We start from the raw sequence: 22,906 nt of genomic DNA, 5'->3' as shown, positions 1-22,906 counted from the left end.
GGGTACAGCCAGCAAAGAATCTTAGTACAGAGCAAAAACAGAGCAAGAGCCCCCACCCTCCACACCAAGGGAGCCACCAGGGTGTCCCTGATGCTGACACTTCCAAAAGCTGCCAACCCAGAGGGCCCAGAGCACGTACCAGCTGGAGGATGAGTGGAAAGGAGGAGGAGAAAAGTCCATATTTATCTGTTTTTCTAACCTCGGCCTGGTCTTATTTTTTTCTATTAAGTACAATAAAATGGGCGAGCTTGCAGCGAACACCGCACAAAGCAATGTTCAGTGAGGTCTAGAAGCGTTCGGCCGAGGAAAACTGACAAGACAGGCTAATGAACCGTACAGACAGGGAGAAAATAGCCAGCATTTGCTAGATTTCAAACCCTGGCCGTCTCTCTTAGACCACCTATCTTGGATTTATTCCTAATAAAATAAGAAATAAGCAGACCCTACACTTTTCTTTTCTTCAAGATAGAAGGGGGAAAATGCTCATGAACAAAGCCCTACAATCAGAGGCGGTCACTGGCAGTTAACACTCCCATTATTATAGAGGGTAAATAAAATAAAGACAAAAATTAAAAGCGACAAGAAACAGGTCAAGTTTGCAGCCAAAGCTTTTACAAGCTCATCTCTCCAGGTCGAATCCCAGAGCCAGCCTTAATGAAGCAATAATAGCCACATTATTCAAAAATTTTCATTTCGATGGAAATGTATCTAAAAGGGACTTAATCATATGCAAATAATAAAAGGAGGTGGTAGTGACCCAGCAAGCAATATGCATACAAATTTTTTTTTCCACGGATGTTGAAATTGAAAAGCGCATACCTGGTCGGTTAGATTTGCTGATCTTGTTATATCTTCACTGTCTGATTTTGATCCTCCTTCTCTATCGTCTATCACCAAATCGATAGGCATTTTCCCTTTCAAACAGCTAATATACCGGTGGCAGAAATTGTCACATAATTCGTGTACCTACATTATGACAGAAATAAAAAAATGGAAATATAATCAGGAGTGCATAAATGACATTGACAAGTGCAATCCACCCCCCTTGTGAGATCCAAACTTCCAAATAGGGGAAACACAGGGCAATTGTCCTCCTGAGACCCCCAGACGCATCCAGAATTAGGAATAACTTTCTTTTCTTGCAAAATAGAGATATCCCAGAAAATTGACAGTGACAAGATGATTCACAGGCTACAACATATTCAACACCCGTGTTAAATTCATCTGCTCCTGGGGCTGTGGCCATTAGAGAGGTGACCTGCGTGGGTGACATTTAAGGTAAACTATTTAATTTCACCCAGTTACTTTACCATAAATTCTTTCCCAAAGTGTCTAAGGAAAAAATGTGAGTGTGTGTGTGTGTGTGTGTGTTGTGTGTGTGTGTGTGTTTTCAAAGGATCTGTGCTGTACTGACATAGGATATATGCCTGACAACTAAAGTCCCTATAATATTTATAATAATTAGAGTAACCATCCATAAGGAGCATCTCTTAGGGTATTTCTTTTTAAAGGAGAAGGAAATCAAGCTGCCAATACTCATGATATTTTTTAAAAAACACAGTCATAAAAATGTATCAAATTGATTTAAAAAAAAAAAAGAAAGAAAGGAAAGAATGACTCAAAATAGGTGTAAGTGAAGCGGACCCTTACAGGCCCCAGGCACAACTGACAAGCAAAAATTCACAAGAAACCCCAGCGTGCTTGCAATTTAATGTTAGTTTGAATTACAATGCATTAAGTTTTTATTGCTGAGATTTATAGAACAGCTAGCAAAATCATGTTATCCCACACCCTTTCTTGAGTGCGAAGGTGGGGTGTATGCATGATTCGCAGATTCAAGAAATTGACACAACTATCAACCCTGCTTTGTCTCTGCAAAAGGTTTAATGTGCCTCCCCCACCACCTCCTCCAGACTCCTTGCCCACACCTCCTCCTCCCCCTCCGCCTCTTCTGTGCCTGACCTGCTGCTGCTCTCAAACTGTCTTCCAGAAACTCAGTAAAACTAAACAAAACTTTTCCCTCCTCAGAGGTAGCAAAGAAGAGGAGGAAGAGGAAGAGGAAAGACCACAGAGATATTAACCCGAGGGGCAAACTCAGAACAGCATTCTATCCATCAATTGGGATGCAGAGAATAGCAACTATTTAACAAAAAGCCAGCTAGGTATTAAGAATGAACACAAGGCTAAGGCATTTGTGATCCCGGTTTTAGTGGTCGAAATTGTAATTAAACTGCGAAGAGAAATGGACACTGAGATTGGCCTTGACACTAATTACCAGAAAGAAAGACATTTATGCAAATGTCTCAGAAAGCCTGAACTTCAGCCATTTTCAACCCTGCCATTGGTGTATTTGGGGGTGAGAGGGAAGTAAAGGGGAAAGAGGCTAGAGATGATTACCTTCTCTAATTCCAACAGATGAAACCTTAATACTTGTATGGCTTGAATCATCTGCAAAGATACAAAAAGAATGAGCACCTCATTCCTGGTTTGCAGAAAATTGGCTGTCACAGCTCTAGCATCTCCACCCCCACCACCCCCCAGTAAACAGAGTTATTTTGATTTATGGCAATAACACTAAAACTTAATAGCAACGACTGGGTACCATCTAGAGGTTTATATTTCTTAAGGAGAAAAAAAGAGCTAAAACAACAACAAAGAGTCTAAGTGGGGATCATAAACACTCTCTTCCCCTTGCAGCTCTCTCCCCTTTCTGTCCCACTGGCCCCACCCCAACTCCAAAGGGCTCCTGCCCTGGGCTAGATGTTTCCTTGGAAGGAGTGAATGAAAAATATTCCAAATTGCCCCCCAAATTGTAGCTTTTCACATTGCAAACTTTCTGCTACCTTCTGTACACCTCTTGGGCAAACTGGTGGTTTGGGGGGCTTTTGCTCCCGTTGCTGCCCTCGTGACAAGACTTTGAGGGCTGGGAAGTCCGCAAAGTTTAAGCACACACGCTGACAGGCCCGGAGATAAATCCCCGCGCTGATTAGAGTTGCACAGCCGTGCTGTCATAAAAAACAAAAGCTCGCGTTTCCCTGAGCCGGCTCGCCCAGGCCCTCTCGAGATGAATTTATTTCCCCGGGACCTTGTCCCCAACCACTTATTCGTGGACGGAAAACGTTTGCAGCCTACTTGCAGCTAAGGGAAAGACCAGTCTAGAAACCTCAGGACTCTCAAAGCAAAGCTGAAGGGCTGGGCTGCGAGGGGGGTGGTGAGGAGAGGAAGGGGTCATCTCTTACCAAGTTATCCAGTTCTGGATTAGAGGAAAATAGAGGTTTTTCTGCGCGAATCTAGATGCAAGTGAGAAGGAGAGGAGAGAAGGAGGGGTTGGGGAAGGGGGGGGGAGAAAGAAAAAAAAATTGAAATCTGGTCACCTTCCTAGTTTCTTGCCTCATTACCCTGTCGGGGGCAGGATGTAACCTCCGGGAGGGACTTGGTGACTCTAGTTCGTCCCGCGCGCAGAAACACTTCAATGTGAATCAAATAAGCCGAAAACAAGCCCAGAGCTCAGTCTTATTTCTACTCAACTACTCTGCTTGGGGACGCTGCTCAGCTCGCCAAGCCCAAAGCCCCTACATCGCGTGATGTTCTTGATTTTATTTCACAGAGTGAGCTTTCTGCATTAGTTTATGGATGGTGAGTGGGTGTGAAGATGGGTAATTTCGAGTTACCCACAAACACACACTCGTACAGGAGGAAAATCACAGAGGATGCAATCGCATGGCTTAGGGTCGACTATTTGCTGGCTACTTTTGAAAATGTCCTGGCTGTATGTGTTCAGGGGTAATATGTTCCTTTTGGTTTCTTTTACTTTTTTTTTTTTTTTTAACATTTATTTTGCTGACCTGTTTGGCGAACACGGCTATATCTTCATTGAATGACTCTGACGAGCAGACGTCCCCGCCCGCCACCCCCGGCTCGCGGGGGGTACAAGTAGCTAATTCACATTTCTCAAAAATCAGTGCTAAGAGAGGGAAGAGGGGGTGTCTGCAAGAAAATACAACAGTCACAAACAACACAATGGTTAGTCCCTAGTCAGTGAAAAAGGAGCCCAAGAAAAACTGCCGGAGGAGCTCGAGGCAGAGACCCCCTCCCTGATTTTGCCATCTACTTTTTTTCCCTTTTCCTCCCCACCACCCCCCGCCCAGGTGACTGCTCACCTCCCCTTCCTCCTAGGGCTCTGAAGTCGAAGGCCCTGAGCCATGGACCGTATCTGAGGATCGGTTCAGCATATCTGGCCGGAGAAATTGGCAACATTTGCTACGAATAAAACCCAAGCGGTTCCAGCAGCCATTTTGAATTAAGTTTCCCACCCCGACAAACCCTCGTCCCTCCGCAGCACGTCCAGGACCTGGTGGAGGTGAAAGGCGCTGGGCGCGGGGGAGGGGTGGGAAAGCTCCTTCTTGTAGGTTCCTCCAAGGCGGCCGCGCGAAGCCCAAGGCTCGGGGGATGTCGGTAGCAGGCGCTCAGCTAACTTGGGGCAAGGACCTCTGTGGCTGCGGGACCGACTGTCACGGGGCTGCACCTAACTGATCCCTACCCCACGGGCCCTTGGAGAGCAGGAGGCCCCTCCTCGTCTCTCTGAACACTCCCCTCCCTTCGCGATACCCCCCACCGCCCCCCAAAGAAAGTTCCATCAAATGGTCCTGCGGTAAAGCCTTTCATTTTGTCTCTGCGGAGTGGCAAAGCAGCTAGTATTGTGTAGGGCCTAGAGGTCGCTTGTCTTAGCCCATAAAAAAAAAAAAAAAAAAGAGAGAGAGAGAAAAAAATGCTTCTTCTAATGCCCAAGGAGGTGTCTCAAGTCTTTTATTAGGTCTCACAGCCCAGCTGGGAATTTAACAGTTTGGGGTCCTTTTCAAAGCTTCCCCAAATGTTCTGTCCCAAAGCCCAAACCATTTGCACTTAACGCAACGAAGAGAATGCTGGGATTTAAACAAGCCCATCGCACAAGGGACCAGAAAATAAAGTAGAAAGATTTTTCCCCCCAGCGGGGAGGGTCAGCGTTGCATGATTTTTTAAAAAATATATATAAATTAATTAAAATAAAAGTTGCTTAAAGTAAAAAAGGGCTCCCCAAATTCATCAGCACACAGTAGGCACAAGTGACTTTCAAAAGGATTTTTTTACTAGTGCAGGGTTTATCGGATGGCCGAAGACCCTGTGTAAGCCGCGGCCAGTAAACCTTCAGCGCAGAGCACCCCGCATTTACTTCTTGCTCAATTCTGCAGGTTTCACCTTTAAACACGAAGTACTAAAACGTCTAGAAGTTTCTTATGTCTGTAACAATTCAGAGGGAGACCCTCTCCTTGACTTCAGTGGTCAAACCTCCTAAATGCAAAACATGCTCCCCTTTGCCTGACCTGCGACTGTCCTCCCTTGACTTTATTGTGCGCTGGCAGAGCCAGCATACGGTTGCTGAGTAAACTTAGCAAGTCAGAACAATCGGTGGCTTAAAAGATTTTCCCTTAAACTAAAAGTTTCATTCCAACACAAAGGCGCCTACATTTAGAAACCCCTAACGCTCTCCAAGCGAAGTCGAGCGAGGGAGGACTCCGACCCGCTGAGCTTGAGTCTGAGAGAGGGGATGAAGAACCTTTAGGCAACTTCTCCGGCACTGGGGCCCCTTTGCAGCCATCACGGCGTTGGAGCCGGACGGACGCTGAGCCTGCACGGAGCACCCGTGGAGATGCGGGGCGTCGATGACCGCAAGGCCGCCTCCCCAAATTTTTCATGCAATGCGAATGAATAGTCACCAGCTCTATACCTCCAATCCAGAAAGCTCTAACCTTCCAGTTACCAAGGGCACAGGGAAAGAGTGGAACCATCGCGTCTCAACTACTTAACTGCTTGCCCATTGTACCTACCCATAAATGGCATCTTTATCTCTCTTTAAAGCGTCATTGACGGAGGAGCCCATGCTGGGGGCCATGGCGTTGGTATGAGCTGTGTGCGGGTACTGATGAGAGTGCAGAGGAGGCCCGTGGTTCAGATGGTGGACCGGCTGCATGGACCTGGCTGCATGCGGGTCCCCATACATCGTGGAAGGGATGCCTACTCCATCCATGCCCCCGTAATGGGGTAGATCGTCGTACTGCATGACAAACAGGAGAGAAAGAAGGTTCAGAAGGCCAAGCAGGGGCACGGCAAGGCTCCGAGCGAGCTTAGATAAAGTCAGTCCAGCTGGATCCTTCAACCCGGAATTCGGTGGCCTTGCATCTTTAAAGTTGAGATTTCTGTTTTAAAAATAATTTTTAAAGTAAAAATTCTGGGATTCTCTGTAGGACTTCTTTGAGATGAAGGTTCTTGCCCTAACTTGTGTCCCTATCAACTAGGTTAGAAATTCAGAATCCTTTGGCAAGGAAAGAAGGAAGAAAGAAGGAAAGACAGAGGCATTCTCCCGGAGGGTGGAAGGTAAAGCGTGCTTGTCTCTGGAGGAGGAAATTGAAAATCACAATAATAAAACGTGCCAGGACAGTGCAGCAAACCCGCCTAGTTTCACAGCCCCTTCACATCAGGGGGATTTTTTTTTTTAAAGTTATGATGGGAACAGCTACGCCAAGCACGTGAATACAGACAGGCTTCTCATTTTATTTCCCTGCCAGCGTGGGGTTGGGCAGTCCTGCAAGACACTGCATTTCCTTCGCTTTCCAAGACAAACTCTGCTAAATTATACAAAACGATCTGATCCCCTTACATGTGAAACTCAAGTTAGGGTAGTTTTTCCTGTACCTTACAACTGAATTTAGATTTGGGCAATTTCCCCTCAAAGTTAAAGGAAATCTATAGTTGAAATAGTTAATATTCTTAAAAAAAGAAAAAAGAAACTTACGAACTTTCTCCTTGGACTAAAAGTCAACTTGGCAAATGTTATTCATTACGTTTAAAGCAAATTCAAAAGCAAATGCACATATAATGCCATCTTATTCTTCTAGGAAAACTACTTTCATATTAATTGTCATTTTTTTTTTGTGTGTGTGTGTGTGTGCTAAATTTAGCTGTTTAGGTTTTCCTAATTGCTTCATTTTAGGCAAGTTCTTTTCCCAAGATTTGGAGGTGCTGAGAGTGAAATGATTTTCAAAGAAAAGAGGAATTGCCACTTTCATCTCCTTAAAGCCAGAGGTGTGAAAAGAGTTTGGAAGAACGCTGACATTTGCCTGAACCAAAGGAGTAAAGAAAAATGTGTCAGCCTAGTAACTTTCTTTTGCAAACAGGGCTTTGAGGGCCAGGACACAAATTATGCAAGGAAGGCTTTTTGTAGACCCCCTTTCTTTTAAGAAACTACCTCAGTTGGGTTGTCATTGTCTCACTTTACTCTCACTGCATTTCCATTCAAATAGGAATATTGGGGAAATTAGTATTGCATTTTAAAAATAAGTAGCTGTGTGCTTAGTATCCAATTAGAACAGGGCTTATCTAAGAAAAACTTGCAAAGTATTCCTTTCATAAAAGTCCATGCAAATTAAAATTAGTTTTAACAGATGAATGTTTTCCCAACCAAAACCCCTACTACACTATGACTGTTATTTGCTTTTAAAAGTGAAATACTTTTAATGATATTAAAGGAGCATAATCAATAACATATCAGAAGTTTCTAACTGCTTATTTTAGTTTAAAAATAACTTTAAACTTTTGATCCCTGAATATTCAAATTGCAGACTTGTGTATCTGTTTGTTTTTTAAAAACAGATGATTGCTCAAGAGCTTGTATTTTTATTTATATAGCTGTTGGGTAAAAATCTACAGAAAACTTGATTACTTGAATTAACAGTTACAAGCAACATACATAAGTCTACTAGTGCATTGAATAAACCCTCTCGCTTTAGGCCACGGCTTTAGGAGCCTCATTTAAAAAGAAAGAAAAAGGAAACTTTTTAGCAGTGTCTTTCAGCCACGTTTCAATTTAATCTTACATTTTAGTTCCACAATTGTTTTTAAATACGTACCCTTTGCGCCATCGGCCTCTCTGGCTCCCTTCCTACTTCAACTTCTAATATATCCTCTTTAAGGCCAGTGTGAAAAGAAACAAATATGCAAACTCCCCGCGGAAAAAAAAAAAAGAAAGAAAAAAGAAACAAGCACGACGAAAAATTCCTTAACGTCTCCAGCAATGTGAACTACTGGTCCCAGATCTTCGGTCTACCGGACCTGAAGCAAAGCACCCGAGTCACTGAACATAAAAGCGCTCCGTTTCCAAGACAGCAGCGGGGGCAAAAGAAAAAAAAAAAAAAAGGAGAAGAAGAAGAAAGAAAGAAAGAAATAAGAAAGAAAGAAAAAAAAGGAGCAGATCTTCTCTCCCCCCAAAAAATCAGTTAAAAAAAAAAAAAAAGAGCGCCCCTCAGACCCAACTACCAAATCTCATGGCTTTCTGCCACTCCAGCTGTCAATCACAGGCGAGGTTGTCAACGTGGTGAATGAATGATCATCCGCTCTGTCTTCTTCTGGTCAGAACACCTCAAATGTTAATATTCAAATGCACAAAGCCCTAGCGCTTGCTTCCCTTGAATCAGTCCTAATTCCTAATCAGTTTCTCTCTTCTCTCGCTCTCTCTTTCTCTTTCTCTCTCTCTCTCTCTCCCTCTTTGCAACTGCTGCACTGGAGGGAGATTAGAGAAGGAGGGTTAAAAAAAATGTCTGTCTGAGTTTGTCTTAAAGGAGCCACGATCGATGCTGCCCGCTTGCAGTCCCCGTGCGTGTGTAAAGTGTGTGTTGCACAGGCGGAGAGGTGGATTCCGACCAGAATGCTAGAACCCGGAAGTAGTGGTGGCCATAACAGGTCGCGTCTTACACAATGCATTGGGCTGCAGCAAGTAGGCTCCTCGGCAGGGGTGGGTGCGAGAAGCGAGCTCTGGCCGCACTGGAGAGGCAGAAAGGCGCTCCATTAAATCGCACGCCCAGGCACAAACACCACACATCCAGGGCAAACGCACACTAAGGCAGGCAGCAGCTCCCGGCCACCGGCCTTATTTTTCGTATTTTTTTTCTCTTCCTCCCCCTCCAGACTCTCTCCCCAAAGCGGACGCTCTTGAAATAAATTGGGAATAAAAGCGGGGCAGGCAGCAGCGGGAGTTATTTTGCACAGGGTTCCGCGCATAGACTTCAAGACTTTCCTCGAAATTATTGGGGTCTGCCAGTATTTTTCGGGGAGAGCGATGAAGCGCAAAGTACTGAATCCTCAGAACTAGACACCCCGGAGGAGAAAAGTCAAACCCGGAGCAAAGAGAAGAAGAGAGAAGCCTAAGAGGGACGGGGAAAGGCTCTGCTAAGGAGTCCTGAGAATGTGGGGTGGAGGTAGCTCGGGCTTTCTGCAGACCCAGCTTAGAGTTTTTTTCCGCTGTCAAAGGTGGACGCCCGGCCGAAGGAAAGGAAATGCTTGCATTTTGTCACTTTGGGTCTGGACGCCCCCACCTCCTCACTCTGGCAGCCCCCAGCCCAGCCCCGTCGTCCTGTGCAAAGTGAGAGAGGAAGGGAGGGAACAATGAGCTGAGTGCTGGGAATGTGCCCCCAGCGCCTGTTTACAAACACCAAGCTATTTATGATCGCCGGAAAGCGAAACCTGACGCGGGCTCAGAGCAGCCCAGACCTTGCGGGAGGAGCCGAAGCCCGGGAGCCGCCAGGAGGAAGGCTCTTTCTCGGACCCGCTCCGGGCGAGATTGCTATGCGCCCTGGGCGCGGCGCGACGGGGCCGAAGCGCTCGGTTAGAGCTGCGGCAGCCGCCGCCTTTGTCTTCGAGGCGCCGAGGAGCTCCAGTCTTGGCCTCTCTCGGGCCTGGAGGGGCTCCGCGCTCCCACCTCTTTCCCTGGCGATGCCCGACGCGTTTCTCCTCATTTCTCCATCCCCGCACTCAGCTTTTCTGTCCCCAACCCAGCTCGGCGAAAACTCCTAGTGCCAGTGAAAAAGAAATCCACCTCGGGAGCTGAGATTTCAGACAAAAGCTGCCCGTACCCACAAACTCGAAGTCTTCAACCAATCACTGGTTTTAACTTTCTCCCTTTAAAAACCTATTCTGTTGGGCTTAAAATTTGTTCCTTCTTTGAATACTCCCACTCTGAACTTGCCCTTTAGTGTTATACTTAATGTTATTTTCGTCTTTATTTTTTCTGCCGGCCAGCTCTGATCAGCCTAGATGGTTCAGCCACAGCAGCTCTACTAGCAGCTGGAAACCTCACATCCCAAACAGGGCTCGCAGCTCGCTCGGCTCGGAGAGGATTTTTTCCCCTCCCTCCAGCTGAAACCTCGCAGAAAACTCCCCCTGCGGTCGACTGGAAAATGAGCTCACCCAAATCTCGGTAGGCAGCCGTGGAGGAGGGCTCCGCCAATCAGAAAGCGCCCCCGCCCAGGCGGCCGCGCATTGGCTGTGGGGAAAATCAATTATCAAATAATCGATCAGCAGGGAGCTTCGATCTGCCGGGAATGCAAACTGCCAGTCCCGATTCCCGCCCTAAAGGTGGCCAAAAGGCTGACTCCCTCAAAGCAGCCGGCCCTGGCTCCCAACGCCCCCACCCCCATCCCACCCAGCCAGCTGCGGACCAAACCCTCATCCCAGGGAAGGGGGGTAGTGGAAAGAGTTTTGAGAAAGATTAAGGAGTCTCTTCAGGCAGAGATTGTTTGGAAAAGGTTAGAAGTTCCGAAATGTATTGAAGTCAACTCTTAGGCGCAAAGTAAAAGAGACTGGTGCATCTGTCGACGAGATGGAACTCAAGTTTCTGTTAAGTGGGCTTCTGAGAAACTGAGGACACAGCTCTATTCCAGAACATAGAGCTGGAATCTGATTCCACCAAGTGCACTGTAACCTCCCTTGGCGACTTCTAAGGCTTCTTTTAGCATTCCACACAATGACGGGTTGCTTTACCCCAATAGTGGAGCGTGTCCATAAAGCGGAACAGAGACCTCCCAATCTCCTGTATGCCACCCCTGACCCCAACACCGAACTTGTTCTATGTAAGTCTGAAGGACTGACACAAGTTCACCCCAAGTCTACAGATTCGCTTTGCCTTGAAAGAGATCCAACTGTTGGAAAAAAAAATCCCCAGGATCTCTTAACATTTGCTTCTCTCTCTTGTGTTTCTTTATATTTTTTTGTCTTCAACACTCAAATTTTAAGTGTTTTTTTCCCACCCACCCCCACATTCTTGTGTAGCATTTTCCATTACAAACACCCACAATACTCCCTTGGGAAGTTGATATAGGCCTATGAGTCAAAGCCAAGGACCAGGGGAGCTAGGTGAATTACCTGCGCCTTTGTGCCTGAATCTATTACCCCAACCCCTCGGCCTATTCGAATGAACTTGAAAGCAGAATTTCAGGTCAAGATGGAACCTCCCGATCTCCCGAAGGCGATTTTTGTTTAAATTTGGGGAAGCTGCGTTGGCAGAGCCAGGCAGCACACTTCTTTTCTGAACATGCAGAGGACTAAGCTGGGCCGGCAGCCTGGGAGTCCTTCCCCAACTCCAGACTGTTTCGGCCGACACCTGAGCGCCTCCGGACGGCTGCTAGCTGGGGTGTGAGCGCTGCTTCTCTAGCCTGCCTGCCAGGCATCAACCCGACCCGGGGTAGGATGGGGACCTGAGGGGGCGGGGGTGTCAAACCAGACAACGACAAGGGCACATCTATGTTTATGATCCCTAAATGAACTGCGAGAGGAATTGTGTAATTATAATTTAACTGAGAGAATTTACTTCGAAATACACTTTAGTTGAACGTGGTCTTTAACAGCCCTAAAGTTTCTCTAGCAGACTTAGGTAATGGGCTTGGAGTTACCTCAACCCTGCGCCCAAGTTTTCAAGTTTGAAAAAGGGTCAGTTTTGATATACAGTATATATTTTTGACAACAGGATTTATTTTGTATTATTGCTTTCCAGTATTTTTTTTCTTTTGTTTCCTAGCAGAAATTAAATAAGAAAGTTCAATTAATGAATTATTTTCAAACACAACCCAAATCTTCAAAGGTGGGGGAAAAAACTAGGTGTGTTTTAACCAAGATACGTCTGATTACTTCAAAAATGTACTTTAAATACCCACACCGAAATTTTCTTTGAAGAATGAGATAATTTGAGTTTGTGAGCTTAAAATAAACTCTTGTGAGTTTTGAAAAGTGTCTTTCCTTTTATAACTGTGAACCTAATACTACTTCTAGGCCTTTATACGATTAATTCTGAACAATCAAGGGACTAAAACACTTTTACAATATAATTACAGTAGTACAAATTGTTTGCCCAAACCTCATTCTGGATAAGGATTTTACAATTAGCAAACAGTTATTACAGTTGGGGCTTGCTGAGAGAAATTGCACAGAGGACATCTAGAGTTGCAATATAGTAGCCATAAAAAAAAAAAAAAGCTACTCCTTTAGCAGGGCAGCAGTTAATCATCTATTAAAAGGAAAAAGTGAAGGGACAGTTTTAGGTATCTTAGCTTAGTAAACTATGCCCATGTTTATGCCTGTTCTGTGACTGTACCTCTCCTAAGTTTATTTCAAATAGTTGCTTTTTTAAAAGGCAATAAGCACATTTATTCTGCAATAACTTGACCTGGTGAAGCATTCTGGCACTTAGCACTAGCTCTTGTAATGCAGGCCTTCGATAATTCTCTGCTTTCCCTTGATATTACAGAACATCTTCCCAAAGACTAAGAACAGGGACTTAAAAAGAGGCAGGCTGAGCCCTTGGTCTCCATTGTTTATACCCTTCTATAGGGAGGCATTTAAACCAAGCAGTGCTCCTCTGGGTTGTTTGTACAGTCGTCTTGGAGAACTCCCCTGTAACTTTCTGTTCTCCTGTAGGGAATTGTGCCTTTGGAAAGGCCCATATCCTGAGTTAAGCTTTTGTCTCAAAAGTTCACACCGATGAGTCAGCTCAAAAACCTTCTGAAATTAAAGAGGCACCTCTTAAGGTAAAATGTGTGTGTATTTGCTAGCCCAGAATAAACAAAAGCCCGTTAATCAATAGAGTTTGGCAGCTGTGTTCACAGAATGATAAGGGTTTTATCATCTGCCACCTAACTTTAAGATGCCTGTTAAAATGTTATGATTGCTTTTTAGATTGTCCTGTGGTGTGGGAGCTTGGGATTTGTACTTCAAGAGCATCCATCCTTGGAATCTCATCCTCCACATTAGCATTTTCATTTCAAAAAAACAGAAATAAGGGGAGGAGAAGACAGTTAAAAGAAAATAGATTTGAAATCTAGTCCAGATAATAGAGGAATGCGGGAGATAAGAGTCTGCATGTGATATGAGATAGGTACCAAGAAGTCAAAGCTAATGAGTGGCTGTGAGAAAAGTGAAATAAACTATTTAGAGGTCTGTTAAAGGGAGAAACCTGGTTAGGTGATGTGAAAGGGGGTTAACCAAGAGGATTAGGAAGGATGTTAATCAAGTGCCCCAAAGCAATCCAGGCTCTGAGGACTGAGAGATTTGTTTACTGCATTTTGCTTCAGAAAACAAAGAATGTCTGGTCCAGTTCAGAAGTCAATGAGAGGTCAGCTAAGGCTCTTTGACTTTTACAGGGAAAATACCTAAAGCACTATCTTTTGACTGAATTACACAAAAGTTTAGGAAACAATTTTTTTGGGGGGGTGGGGGTGGGGGAATTGCTTTCCTTACTATTTTTCTATTTCAAATCATTAAAAGCTTTGGTCTCTAGAGAGGGAAAAAACTACACTGGTTAACATAATTACTGGCTCTGACATTTTCAGAAGTTATAGAGGTCTTTTATTAATTAAATGGAGGGCTTAATAAAATATTCCTAATAAAATTTATGGTTGTCTTAAAACTTTCTAAACAGTGCTATAAATTCTTAATAAAATTAACTGGGAAATGAGTTATTAGCCCACACTTTACCCTCCCCCCAACTTTGACATAAGGAGGGTCTGTAGAATGAAAAGAAATAAAAGGCTTTTAGTAAAATATAAATATTAGCCAAAGTCTCACATATTGCACTAGAAGAGGCAAAGTCTCAACTTTTATTTTATTTCTAATGGCTTTATCTTCCATTATCCCCCCAAAGCTCTCAGAATGTGTGTGTGTGTGTGTGTGTGTGTGTGTGTGTGTGAACACATATATTGTCCACTTGAAATACAGATCTTAGTTTTCTGGATTGAATTGTGTTTTGAATGTTTTTAATAAAAGACATAAACATATCATCATATTATGTAAAATTCTAATACAGAAACTTGAAGGCTTGGGTTGCAAACAGTTTCTTTATCCACTAGAAGACAATTAAAATAAAATGCCTTGTAATTTAATTTTATTTCTTTAACGGTAACTTTCAAATAGCAAATACCTCAGTAACATTTCCCTCATTTATAAGTCAGTGTATTTTCTAAAGCAGTATTTTATTGGGCAGATATGCAAAAACTTTTTCATATCACTACATTGAAAAACCTTGGCAAGTTACCTAAGTGTTGAGATATTTCTCTGCTTCAAAGATCCAATACTGGATAACTGTTTAAAAGAACAGCATACTCCCATATGCTCCAAATCTAACCAAAGAGGCTCCATGAATTGTTTAGTGTTTGAAGGCTTGATCTTTTGTGCCGTCTACTGGACAATGGAAAAACTGCAGCCTGGATGACAAATTTTCCCTCCACCAGTATTTAAGGAAGATGGGGGGTTGGTAGGAAAAGGTTGGTGGAATGTGATTTGGTGCTAATAACTAAAAAGAGAAGACCACAGGACCTGACATTCACAGGATAGGTCTTATGGTATAATCAGGTTTTTCAAAATGACATGACAGCAAAGACAGGGTACCTTAACCACTTAACTAAGACACAAGGCTAAAACCCACATTTAATGTGGCTGTGTATGAGTGTATGTACAGTCAGCTTGGGAAAAGGCAGAAAGAGAAGATGACGGGAAAGGCTTAGCATCTTTGAAAAAAATAGGGGTGTTTGCTTGACTCTGAGTGTGAATTTGCTTGACAGTCAAGATAAATGAATCTACTACCTGTACATTACAGGATGTACAAGTTAATTCTTGGAATCTGGAGCATGACGTTGCTCCAATAATCAAGAAAAGATTTTTTTTAGGGCAAGGAAAATAAATTTGGTAATCAGAAAAATGTTGGTGCAGTTCACTTTTGGCAATTTTGGATGAAAACTTGAAACTTAAGAATTTTCACTGGAAAGGAGAAGTAGGAGAAAGTGTGGGTGAAATTCACAGTCAGAAGCCTTTGTGTAGCTGGGACTGCTAGATGTTCTTTTGAGCAACAAAAATTTTTTAATGCATTTTGATTATAATTTTAAAAATAGTTATAGAGTCCTAGCATTGTGAATGCTTGGGGGGGGGCATGAAGCTAAATAGGATCTTTGTTTAATATTGACATTGTTTCTGAAATAATCACAATTAGTGGAAAGAAGTAATTTTGTGATTTAAGAAACAAAGCCCAATGTAAAAAAAAAATAAGGAGAAGTCAAGCTGTTTTGGTACAAAGGGCTCTTAAAACTTCATCTGCTTTGCTGAAGTTAAAATTCAGTATCGTGTTTTAATAAAACCTACAGCACATGACTAGTTATTAGGGTGCCTTTTAATGAAAACATAATAGTAAAAAGGAGACAGCTTCAGGACATCTTATTGATACATAAATATATTTCAATGATGTCCTTCAAATATACGTTTTGATGTGGCACTACATCAGAGTGACTTTTAAATAGTGTGTTAAATATAGATATATCAGGGAGCCTAGACTGATATTGACTACTTAAACCAGTAAGATTGCTTAACACAGCAGTGTAAAAGCTCAGGATAGTTTCAGTTGTTCTACAGAAATGGTGGTGTTGGGAGGAGAGTGTCATTTAAATGTCAGTAGAAGCAACTAAATTGTGAGTGGGTATTATTCTATAAACTGCTGTTTGATCCAGATTAACATGACAAACAATCAAACAAATACCCCTACTAACAATAAATGGAAAATATATAAAAAAAAAATCTTCCAGGAACTAATCACAAGTGAACACACGTTTAATATATTCTAAACTAATAATGAAAGTACTGAGTGCTGGAAGAGGTCTGGTGGCTATGATGTAGTCACCAATTGCAAACCAACTGCAAAGGTAAATACCTTTGAAACAACTCAATGAGCCAAACTGGTCATGCTCAGCGTCCAGTTCGACTGGGGGAAAAAAAAAAAAAAGTGAACATTTAATGAAAAACCTTCACGTAAAATCATACTGATTATTCAAAAATAAATATTTTAACATTTCATTAGGTTGTCTAATGAATAAGAAAAACACCGAGGAGGGATTCCTGCAGCTCAGAAAGTATTCTAGTAGTGTGAAAAACACTAGGAGGAAAGAACAATAACAAACGACAACAAAAACCTGAAGGACTCCTGCTGAGCAGTTTTTCATTTTGTGAACATCAGAAAACATACTTTTCTGTGCCCTTATTTAAAAATGAAATATAAATATCATCTTTCTTTTGTCTTCTAAAAAATTAACGTTAGACTATGGTTATACTTGCTACAAATTCATAATGTTTTTCTGGGTAATTTATGCTATAAAGGACCAAACTAAAAAGTGTAACTAATAGGAGAAGCCCACGTATAAGCCGCAAACAAGTCTCTTGGAAGCTGAGCCCACAGCCCCGAGAGGCGCCCCGTCTTCCATCCGCACCGAGGATAACTTCATTTACTGGCAGTTCAGCGGCAACTTCCTGTACTCTTTGCAGAGGGGAATCTCTCACCGCACAGCCCTCCGCAGAGCTGCCCCACGCGACACCCTGTGTGTGTGTGTGTGTGTCGGGCGCCAGTCCCTGCGTCCCCCGGGCGCCCCGCAGCGCGGTCGGGTGCCAGGCTGGGGGAGCCTGCCTGCACCCCGCGGGGCACGGACTCCCTGTGCCTGGTGGGATAGCGGCAGGCTTCGCCACCAGGAGCAGGGGCTGAGGAGTCTGCTCGCACCTGGAGCTGGGGAGGAGTTTGGGGGGAACATGTCCCCTGGTAAGAAGAAAAGGTGAAAAGGTCCCATCTCCTGCAAGCTGCCCCTCTCCCCACTTTTGACCGTCATCCTATCTTTTGGGGGTTCGCCTCAGCCTCTGCGGGATGGAGTGCATCAGGCCTGGCAGCTGCGGTGGGTGGCGAGCCGAGAGCCAGAGGCCAAGGACACGCAGCGCCAGGACCCGCAGACTGGGGCGCGGCGCCTTGAGCTCACCCGCCTGTCTTCTGCTGCTGGGGGCTGAGCACCCGAGGGCGCCTGTCTTTGCTGTGCGACTCAGGGACTCCAGATAACCCCGGTCTTAGCCTCTTGGCCTAATTCTAGAAGCTTCTTCCCTCTGTTCCTGGACGGCTTTTCCTTAGGGGCGCCATGGACCCGGGGTGCCGCCCGCCTCCCCTTTCTTCCTTGGAGGCTACGCGTGTTCTGCGAGTCTGTTGGGACCTAGAAGCCTTTCGGGTCCTGGTCCCCCGAGATTTCCCCGCGGCGGCACCCCTGGAGGGGGAGCTGGAACCAGCGCGCATTTGTGTTGGAGGTTATGATTTGGGGTGTGTTAATGGGATTAGAGGCCGCGGGAGAGACGAATGGTTGCTTTCCCCTCTCCCGGGTTCCAGCCGCCGCCGAGTGGAAGGGGAAGCACCGCCTGGCTGTGATTCAAGCGCCCCGCAACGGCGCTCGCACCTCGGAAGGAGGCGTGGAATAGAGGGCCCCGGGGAGGAGAGCAGAGGGAAGGAGGGGGCGGGGTACGTGGTGGAGTGGGAAAGCGATGCCGGGAGAGAAGAGCAGTGGAAGGAAAAGAGAGTCGGAGACAGAGACGGAGAGCGGCAGAAACAGTCAGGAAACAGACCAGGATCTGTAATCTGATTGCGTCCTGTCCCACCACCAGGACAGTTGTAAAACAGCCTCCCGCACCGGTATTCGCTGGGGAAGGGCAAATGTGCTGTATTCCCGCGTGTTGCTTTCTGCTTCGCAAGAGCCTTATCACAGCCGTTTGCATAATTGCATGTTGACTTTCCTAAATAGTTCTGCGGAGCTGTTTGTGTTTCCACTTGTTCACATTTGCAAACAATTCCCTTGCGGGGAGGGGGGGTGTGGAGAGTGTGTGTGTGTGTGTGTGTGTGTGTGTGTGTGTGTGTGTCTGCCTGTCTGTCCCAGGATGAGGACTGAAGCCAGAAATAAACACTAAAACACTCCCTAAGCCAACTCAAAAATGATCATCTTCTTCTGGGCAGTAGGAATCACTCTCACAGGGGAGTCTGGTGATTGCTCTGCCTGGGGACCAACTTACACAGGTCCTTCCCCACCTGGAGAACTTTAGGGTTAATCAAGGCCCTTCCTTCCATTTGCCATTTCACAGATGAGCAAGCTGAGCCCAGAGATGTGAGCTGCAGATCCGATTTCTTTCCTTTACTTTTGGCATACTTCAGTCTTCTCTTGTACATTCCCCCAATTCTTAAAATAATAATAATAATGATAATAATAATAAAAACAAATAATTAAAAAAAAGAAATAAAAAAATCACAGTCATAGAAGAATTCTTTCCTGAGTAGACTGGAGCCCCTCTTATCAGAAGCATCTTGGTGTGATGGTGCAGAATGGGTGTTCAAGGTTGGAGGCCTGAGTAGGGGGCTTCTTCCTTTTCTGCTGCTTGGACATTGACCCCATCACTGAGTCTCTGTCAGAGAGCAGCAGGCCAGGAGCTTACAGACAAGAAGGCTTACTGACCTGCAAAGACCCCTCCAGGCAGAGCCTGAAGAAAGGAAGGATTTGCATTTGGTGATGATGGTGGCTGGTGGTGGACCCGCCCTGGCTTGCTCCTCTTTTCCTACTTGCTTATCTCTTCTACCACTCTACCCCTAATCAAAACAAACCCCAAAGGAGAATAACATAACACAAGCAACCACCTCAGGCTGTTTTCACTGACTTCCAGTGACTCAGTGACCCTCAGCACAAAACTGGCCAGGTCTCCCAGAGCAGGAACAGGACATCCAAGGCATTATTTACTCCAGAATTTAAAACTACATCCCTTCTAACTCTGTCCAATATTAGCATCTTGTCTCTCAAGGATTCTGGAAGGAACTTCATAAGGTCCAAACAGGAATGGTGCCCCTAGAGATGTTTAATATTAACTTAACAAAAACAGCATTTTCTTCCTGATTCTCTGAACCCCACTGCCACCAAGCTACTGTATCCTTTGCAAAGTCATCTGTATTTTTTGTGGGCAAAATAAATTTTGAATTAGTACTTCTATTCTGAAATATTTTCATTTTTACATTTGAATTTTGCTCCTAAAACAAATCAGTTTTTAATTGCCTCCATTTCCTCTATTTCCTAATTATTTTATAGCCTTTTGTTCTATTTTTTTTAATTACCTTGAAATTTGCCTTGATTTATGTGTTTGGTGCAGAGGACTTGTTTGAAGGCAGGTTAGCTTGTTTTTAAACTACCAAGTTTATTTTTATACCATTGAATAGCAAAGCAAAAAATACTAGCCTAATAATTTGAGGTTTAAATATGAGGATTATGCCCTAGCCATGCAATAGCATAGCTTTTATGATAAGCTTAGTGCCATTTTCATAGGTACTTGTTGATTCACATAACTTTTAGTTAAAAATCTTTTCAGAAACCCAGCACCTTGTGATTTGTTGGATTAGAAGCTATTGTATTTGTTATTATTTACTGATTATAGGCTGAAACTGGAAAATAACTTTGGAAATTAATTCTATTAGAAAAAGCTCTTTAGCTCTTTGCACATGCAAATATTTCCTGCCAGGATTCTTGGTAGTGGCGGTGAGAAAGAGTAACAAAGTTAGGATACTCAGCTCAAATTCTAGTTAGCCACGAAAGGGCTGATTGAATTTGAAGAAGTGAATCACATGCAAAATGAATTGATTATCTTATTTTGATCTCTAAGTGCTCTTTTTTTCCCCTAAATTTTTTATTGTTGTTGATGGACCTATATTTCTTTATTTATATGTGGTGCTGAGAATTGAACTCAGTGCTTCACACATGCTAGGCAAGCCCCGTACCACTGAGCCACAACCCCAGCCCTCTAAGGGTTCTTTCGATTCTTGTATTTAGTGATTATGTATTATACAATTAGACAGCAAATGTGTAGCTTTAAAATCAATAAAAATGTTGAGTATTAGGACATCGCAATGTGACCTATTTCAGAGTAAAATTTAAAGAGGTTGATATTTTGGAAATGGATTGGAGAAACTTATCCTAATGCTAAATTGCCCTGACGTAGGTTCAGCCGTTTACCTCCAGCTTTAAGATGTTTGGCCTGTCCTGATGCCCTATGAATTACTATTTAGTTATTCTTTAAAAGTTTGTCTCACCTAAAATAGAACACATAAATGTATTTTAAAGTGAAACTTTATACTGTAGTTAGAATTTCTTTCATATTTTCCCTAATGCAGGGTATAATAAATATGCTAATAAGTTTTTGAAAGATTGCTTGGATGTACACTTCTAAGTCATCTTTACTTTGGGAGGTAGTAACGTAAAGACATCTTATCTGTCGAAGACGCTATGTTTTAAACAGATTCTATGTTACATATCAGCATGACTAAGTACTGCTCAACAAATACCGTACAGTGACTATGGAAAGGAAAGATCGTTCTTATAGAAAGAAACGAACACTAATAAGTAGGAAAAAGTGAACGCCAATTTTAGAAAGAAAGAAATCAACACCAATGTTTTACAGTTTGGCTTTGATATTTAAAGTAAAATTTTATCCTGTAAAACTGTAACAGCAAAATTGTTGATATCAAGTAAGCTATGAAGTCTCCACTTTATAAGACAGCATTTTGAAATATAATCACTACAATTCCAGACATTTGTAAGGCCCAAATTTATGATAATAATAGGCAATTTGGGGAAAATATACCCTATTCTATAAAAAATAACAATAATTTCCCATAAAGCCTCTAAAATGCTGAAATCTAAAATTCTTAAGCTTTATATTCCAAAGAAGGAAAACATAAATTGCTTCTTCTTAGTATTTTTTCTCAATTCATTTGCTCTCATCACCCCTCCTACCCCCTTTTGAGAGTATCCCGACAGGAAAATCAAGTGTCAAAAATTCTTGAATACCTTGAGGCACTGTAACCTCCAGATATTGGTCTCTAATTTGAAAATGACAGGCTAAGTCTTTGTTGAGAGATTCACCTGAAGGTAAAGTAAACAGAAAGATGTCAAAAGCAGAGGGTTACCATTTTTGTTATCATTATATTTTATCTGGATATTTGCTGGTGTGTTTTAGAAGTTAAAATACCTGGTCCTTTTTCTACTGGCCAGACAACTTTGGGTGCCATTTTCTTGAAGCTTCTGTTCCATTTTTTTTTTGTTTCTAATCATGACATAAAATATTAATTTTTGACATAATGTAAACACTTGACCATCTTAAAAAGGAACGAAAATCAAAATCCAAAGACACTGCTTAACACAACCAGAACGCTTGAGAACTTGAAAGCAACAAAATTAAATATGGATAGCGATGGCTGTTTTTATACCTGTCACTCTACTTTGATTCTTGATAGTTATCCCCAAATGATGAAACTGTGGTTGAGCTTCAAATGCTCTGGAAACTACTGCTTTGAAGGTCAAATTCAGCCATATTTATATTTCCAGCAATACTGTGCTATAGTGGTTGTTGGTTCCATGGAATCAGCCACACTCCTCACCTGATAAGAACGAAATACTCACAGCCAACCAGTTCCCTGACTTACGATTCTGTACCTGGTAGGTACTGTGTTATTCCTTGAGTGTTAACTGTCTTTAGTTTTGTGCTTTTCTATATTTAGGACATTTAGCCTTTAAAAAAATTCTAACCTAATATAGATGACGTAGCACATGCTTTTGGATATTCTTACTCATTACATGCTCAGGGCTTATTTGTTTGAGGTACTCAACCAACAAACCTTCCTCAGGGCTCTCTGGTTTTTTACCCCAGGAGGGAATAGTTTGAATTTGTTTCAAAATTCTCTTCTTTTTATTTGCTTTTTCCTTTCCTGTGAGTCTGTAATTTAGTTCTGCTGACACAGTTGGTTAACCCCATACTGGGGAGCTGATTAAAAACACTTTCTAAAAATGTCTATTCCTATTGCTGGCATTAATCAGCATTTTTCCCCCTATCGCTGTTTTTTCTTTTCTTTTCTTTTCTTTTTCTTTTCTTTTCTTTTTTTTTTTTTGTTGCTTGGTTGGTTTATCAAAATCTTTCCACTCTAGTAATTCAAAATGAGCATGATTAAAAGCTGTATACTCAGTTCTTTTTAATATGGGCTCCTTCTCACTACAATGTCTTTAATGGACCTACTATGTTAGAATAATTCCAGGAAACAGCCAGTGGTCTACAAGAATTCTTTAAAGCCATGTACAAGCCAGAAGCAGATGTGAACAATAATCCCAAACCTATGCATCAGGTTTGTTGTTCTTCCTGTGCTGAGGGGACCATTCAACTGCACAACGGATATCTTCTTCATCAAAAAAAAAAAAAAAAAACAACAACAACAAAAAAAAAAACCCTTAATAGTCCCAGAGAAAGGCAGAGGGAAGCAGATCAGGGTCACTTAATACTTTATATTCTCCAATTAAACCACACACCAAAGCTATTTCCACAATCTTACCCCTGTTTTCTGGAAAACTTTTGAAAGAAGACATGAGCTCCAAAAAATATTTTAGAATTTACCTGTTCTTCTCATTGTCACTGACATTTTTTTTTTTTTGGTAGAGATAAAAAGGTAAATCTGTTGCCAATTTCATAAATCAGTCTTTCTTTCTATTCTACTGTCAGGTTACCCTTCTCACTAATGTCACCATATGTCATGGCTTGTTCCAGCCGATAGCAGTTGGACTGAAAGTGTTTTAGTAACTTTTAGGTCCTATTATTTGTAATTTGTAATTTCACCAGCTTTTTGTTTTACACTGTTCCACTCAGAACAGTATTATTCAGGTGAAGGTTTTTATATGCTTTAAACAAGTCT

The 22,906-nt window shown here is 42.8% G+C and overlaps 1 protein-coding gene across 1 annotated transcript in view; it reads right to left on the bottom strand.

Moving 5' to 3' along the window:
• Nucleotides 1-8,194, bottom strand: part of Meis1 (Meis homeobox 1) — a 134,713-nt gene extending 126,519 nt beyond the window's left edge. Inside the window, exons 1-6 of the mRNA XM_026387194.2 lie at nt 7,944-8,194; nt 5,865-6,091; nt 3,846-3,987; nt 3,240-3,290; nt 2,398-2,448; nt 820-966 (exon numbers count right to left, since the gene is read on the bottom strand). Coding sequence (XP_026242979.1) covers nt 820-966; nt 2,398-2,448; nt 3,240-3,290; nt 3,846-3,987; nt 5,865-6,091; nt 7,944-7,955 — 630 coding nt within the window. The 5' untranslated portion in view covers nt 7,956-8,194. The remainder of the gene's footprint in view (nt 1-819; nt 967-2,397; nt 2,449-3,239; nt 3,291-3,845; nt 3,988-5,864; nt 6,092-7,943) is intronic.
• Nucleotides 8,195-22,906: the final 14,712 nt, after the last annotated feature.

Source organism: Urocitellus parryii, chromosome 12 (assembly GCF_045843805.1).
Source record: "Urocitellus parryii isolate mUroPar1 chromosome 12, mUroPar1.hap1, whole genome shotgun sequence".
Lineage (NCBI taxonomy): Eukaryota > Metazoa > Chordata > Mammalia > Rodentia > Sciuridae > Urocitellus > Urocitellus parryii.
Note: the sequence above shows the minus strand (reverse complement) of the source record. Positions and strands in the feature narration are given on the sequence as shown.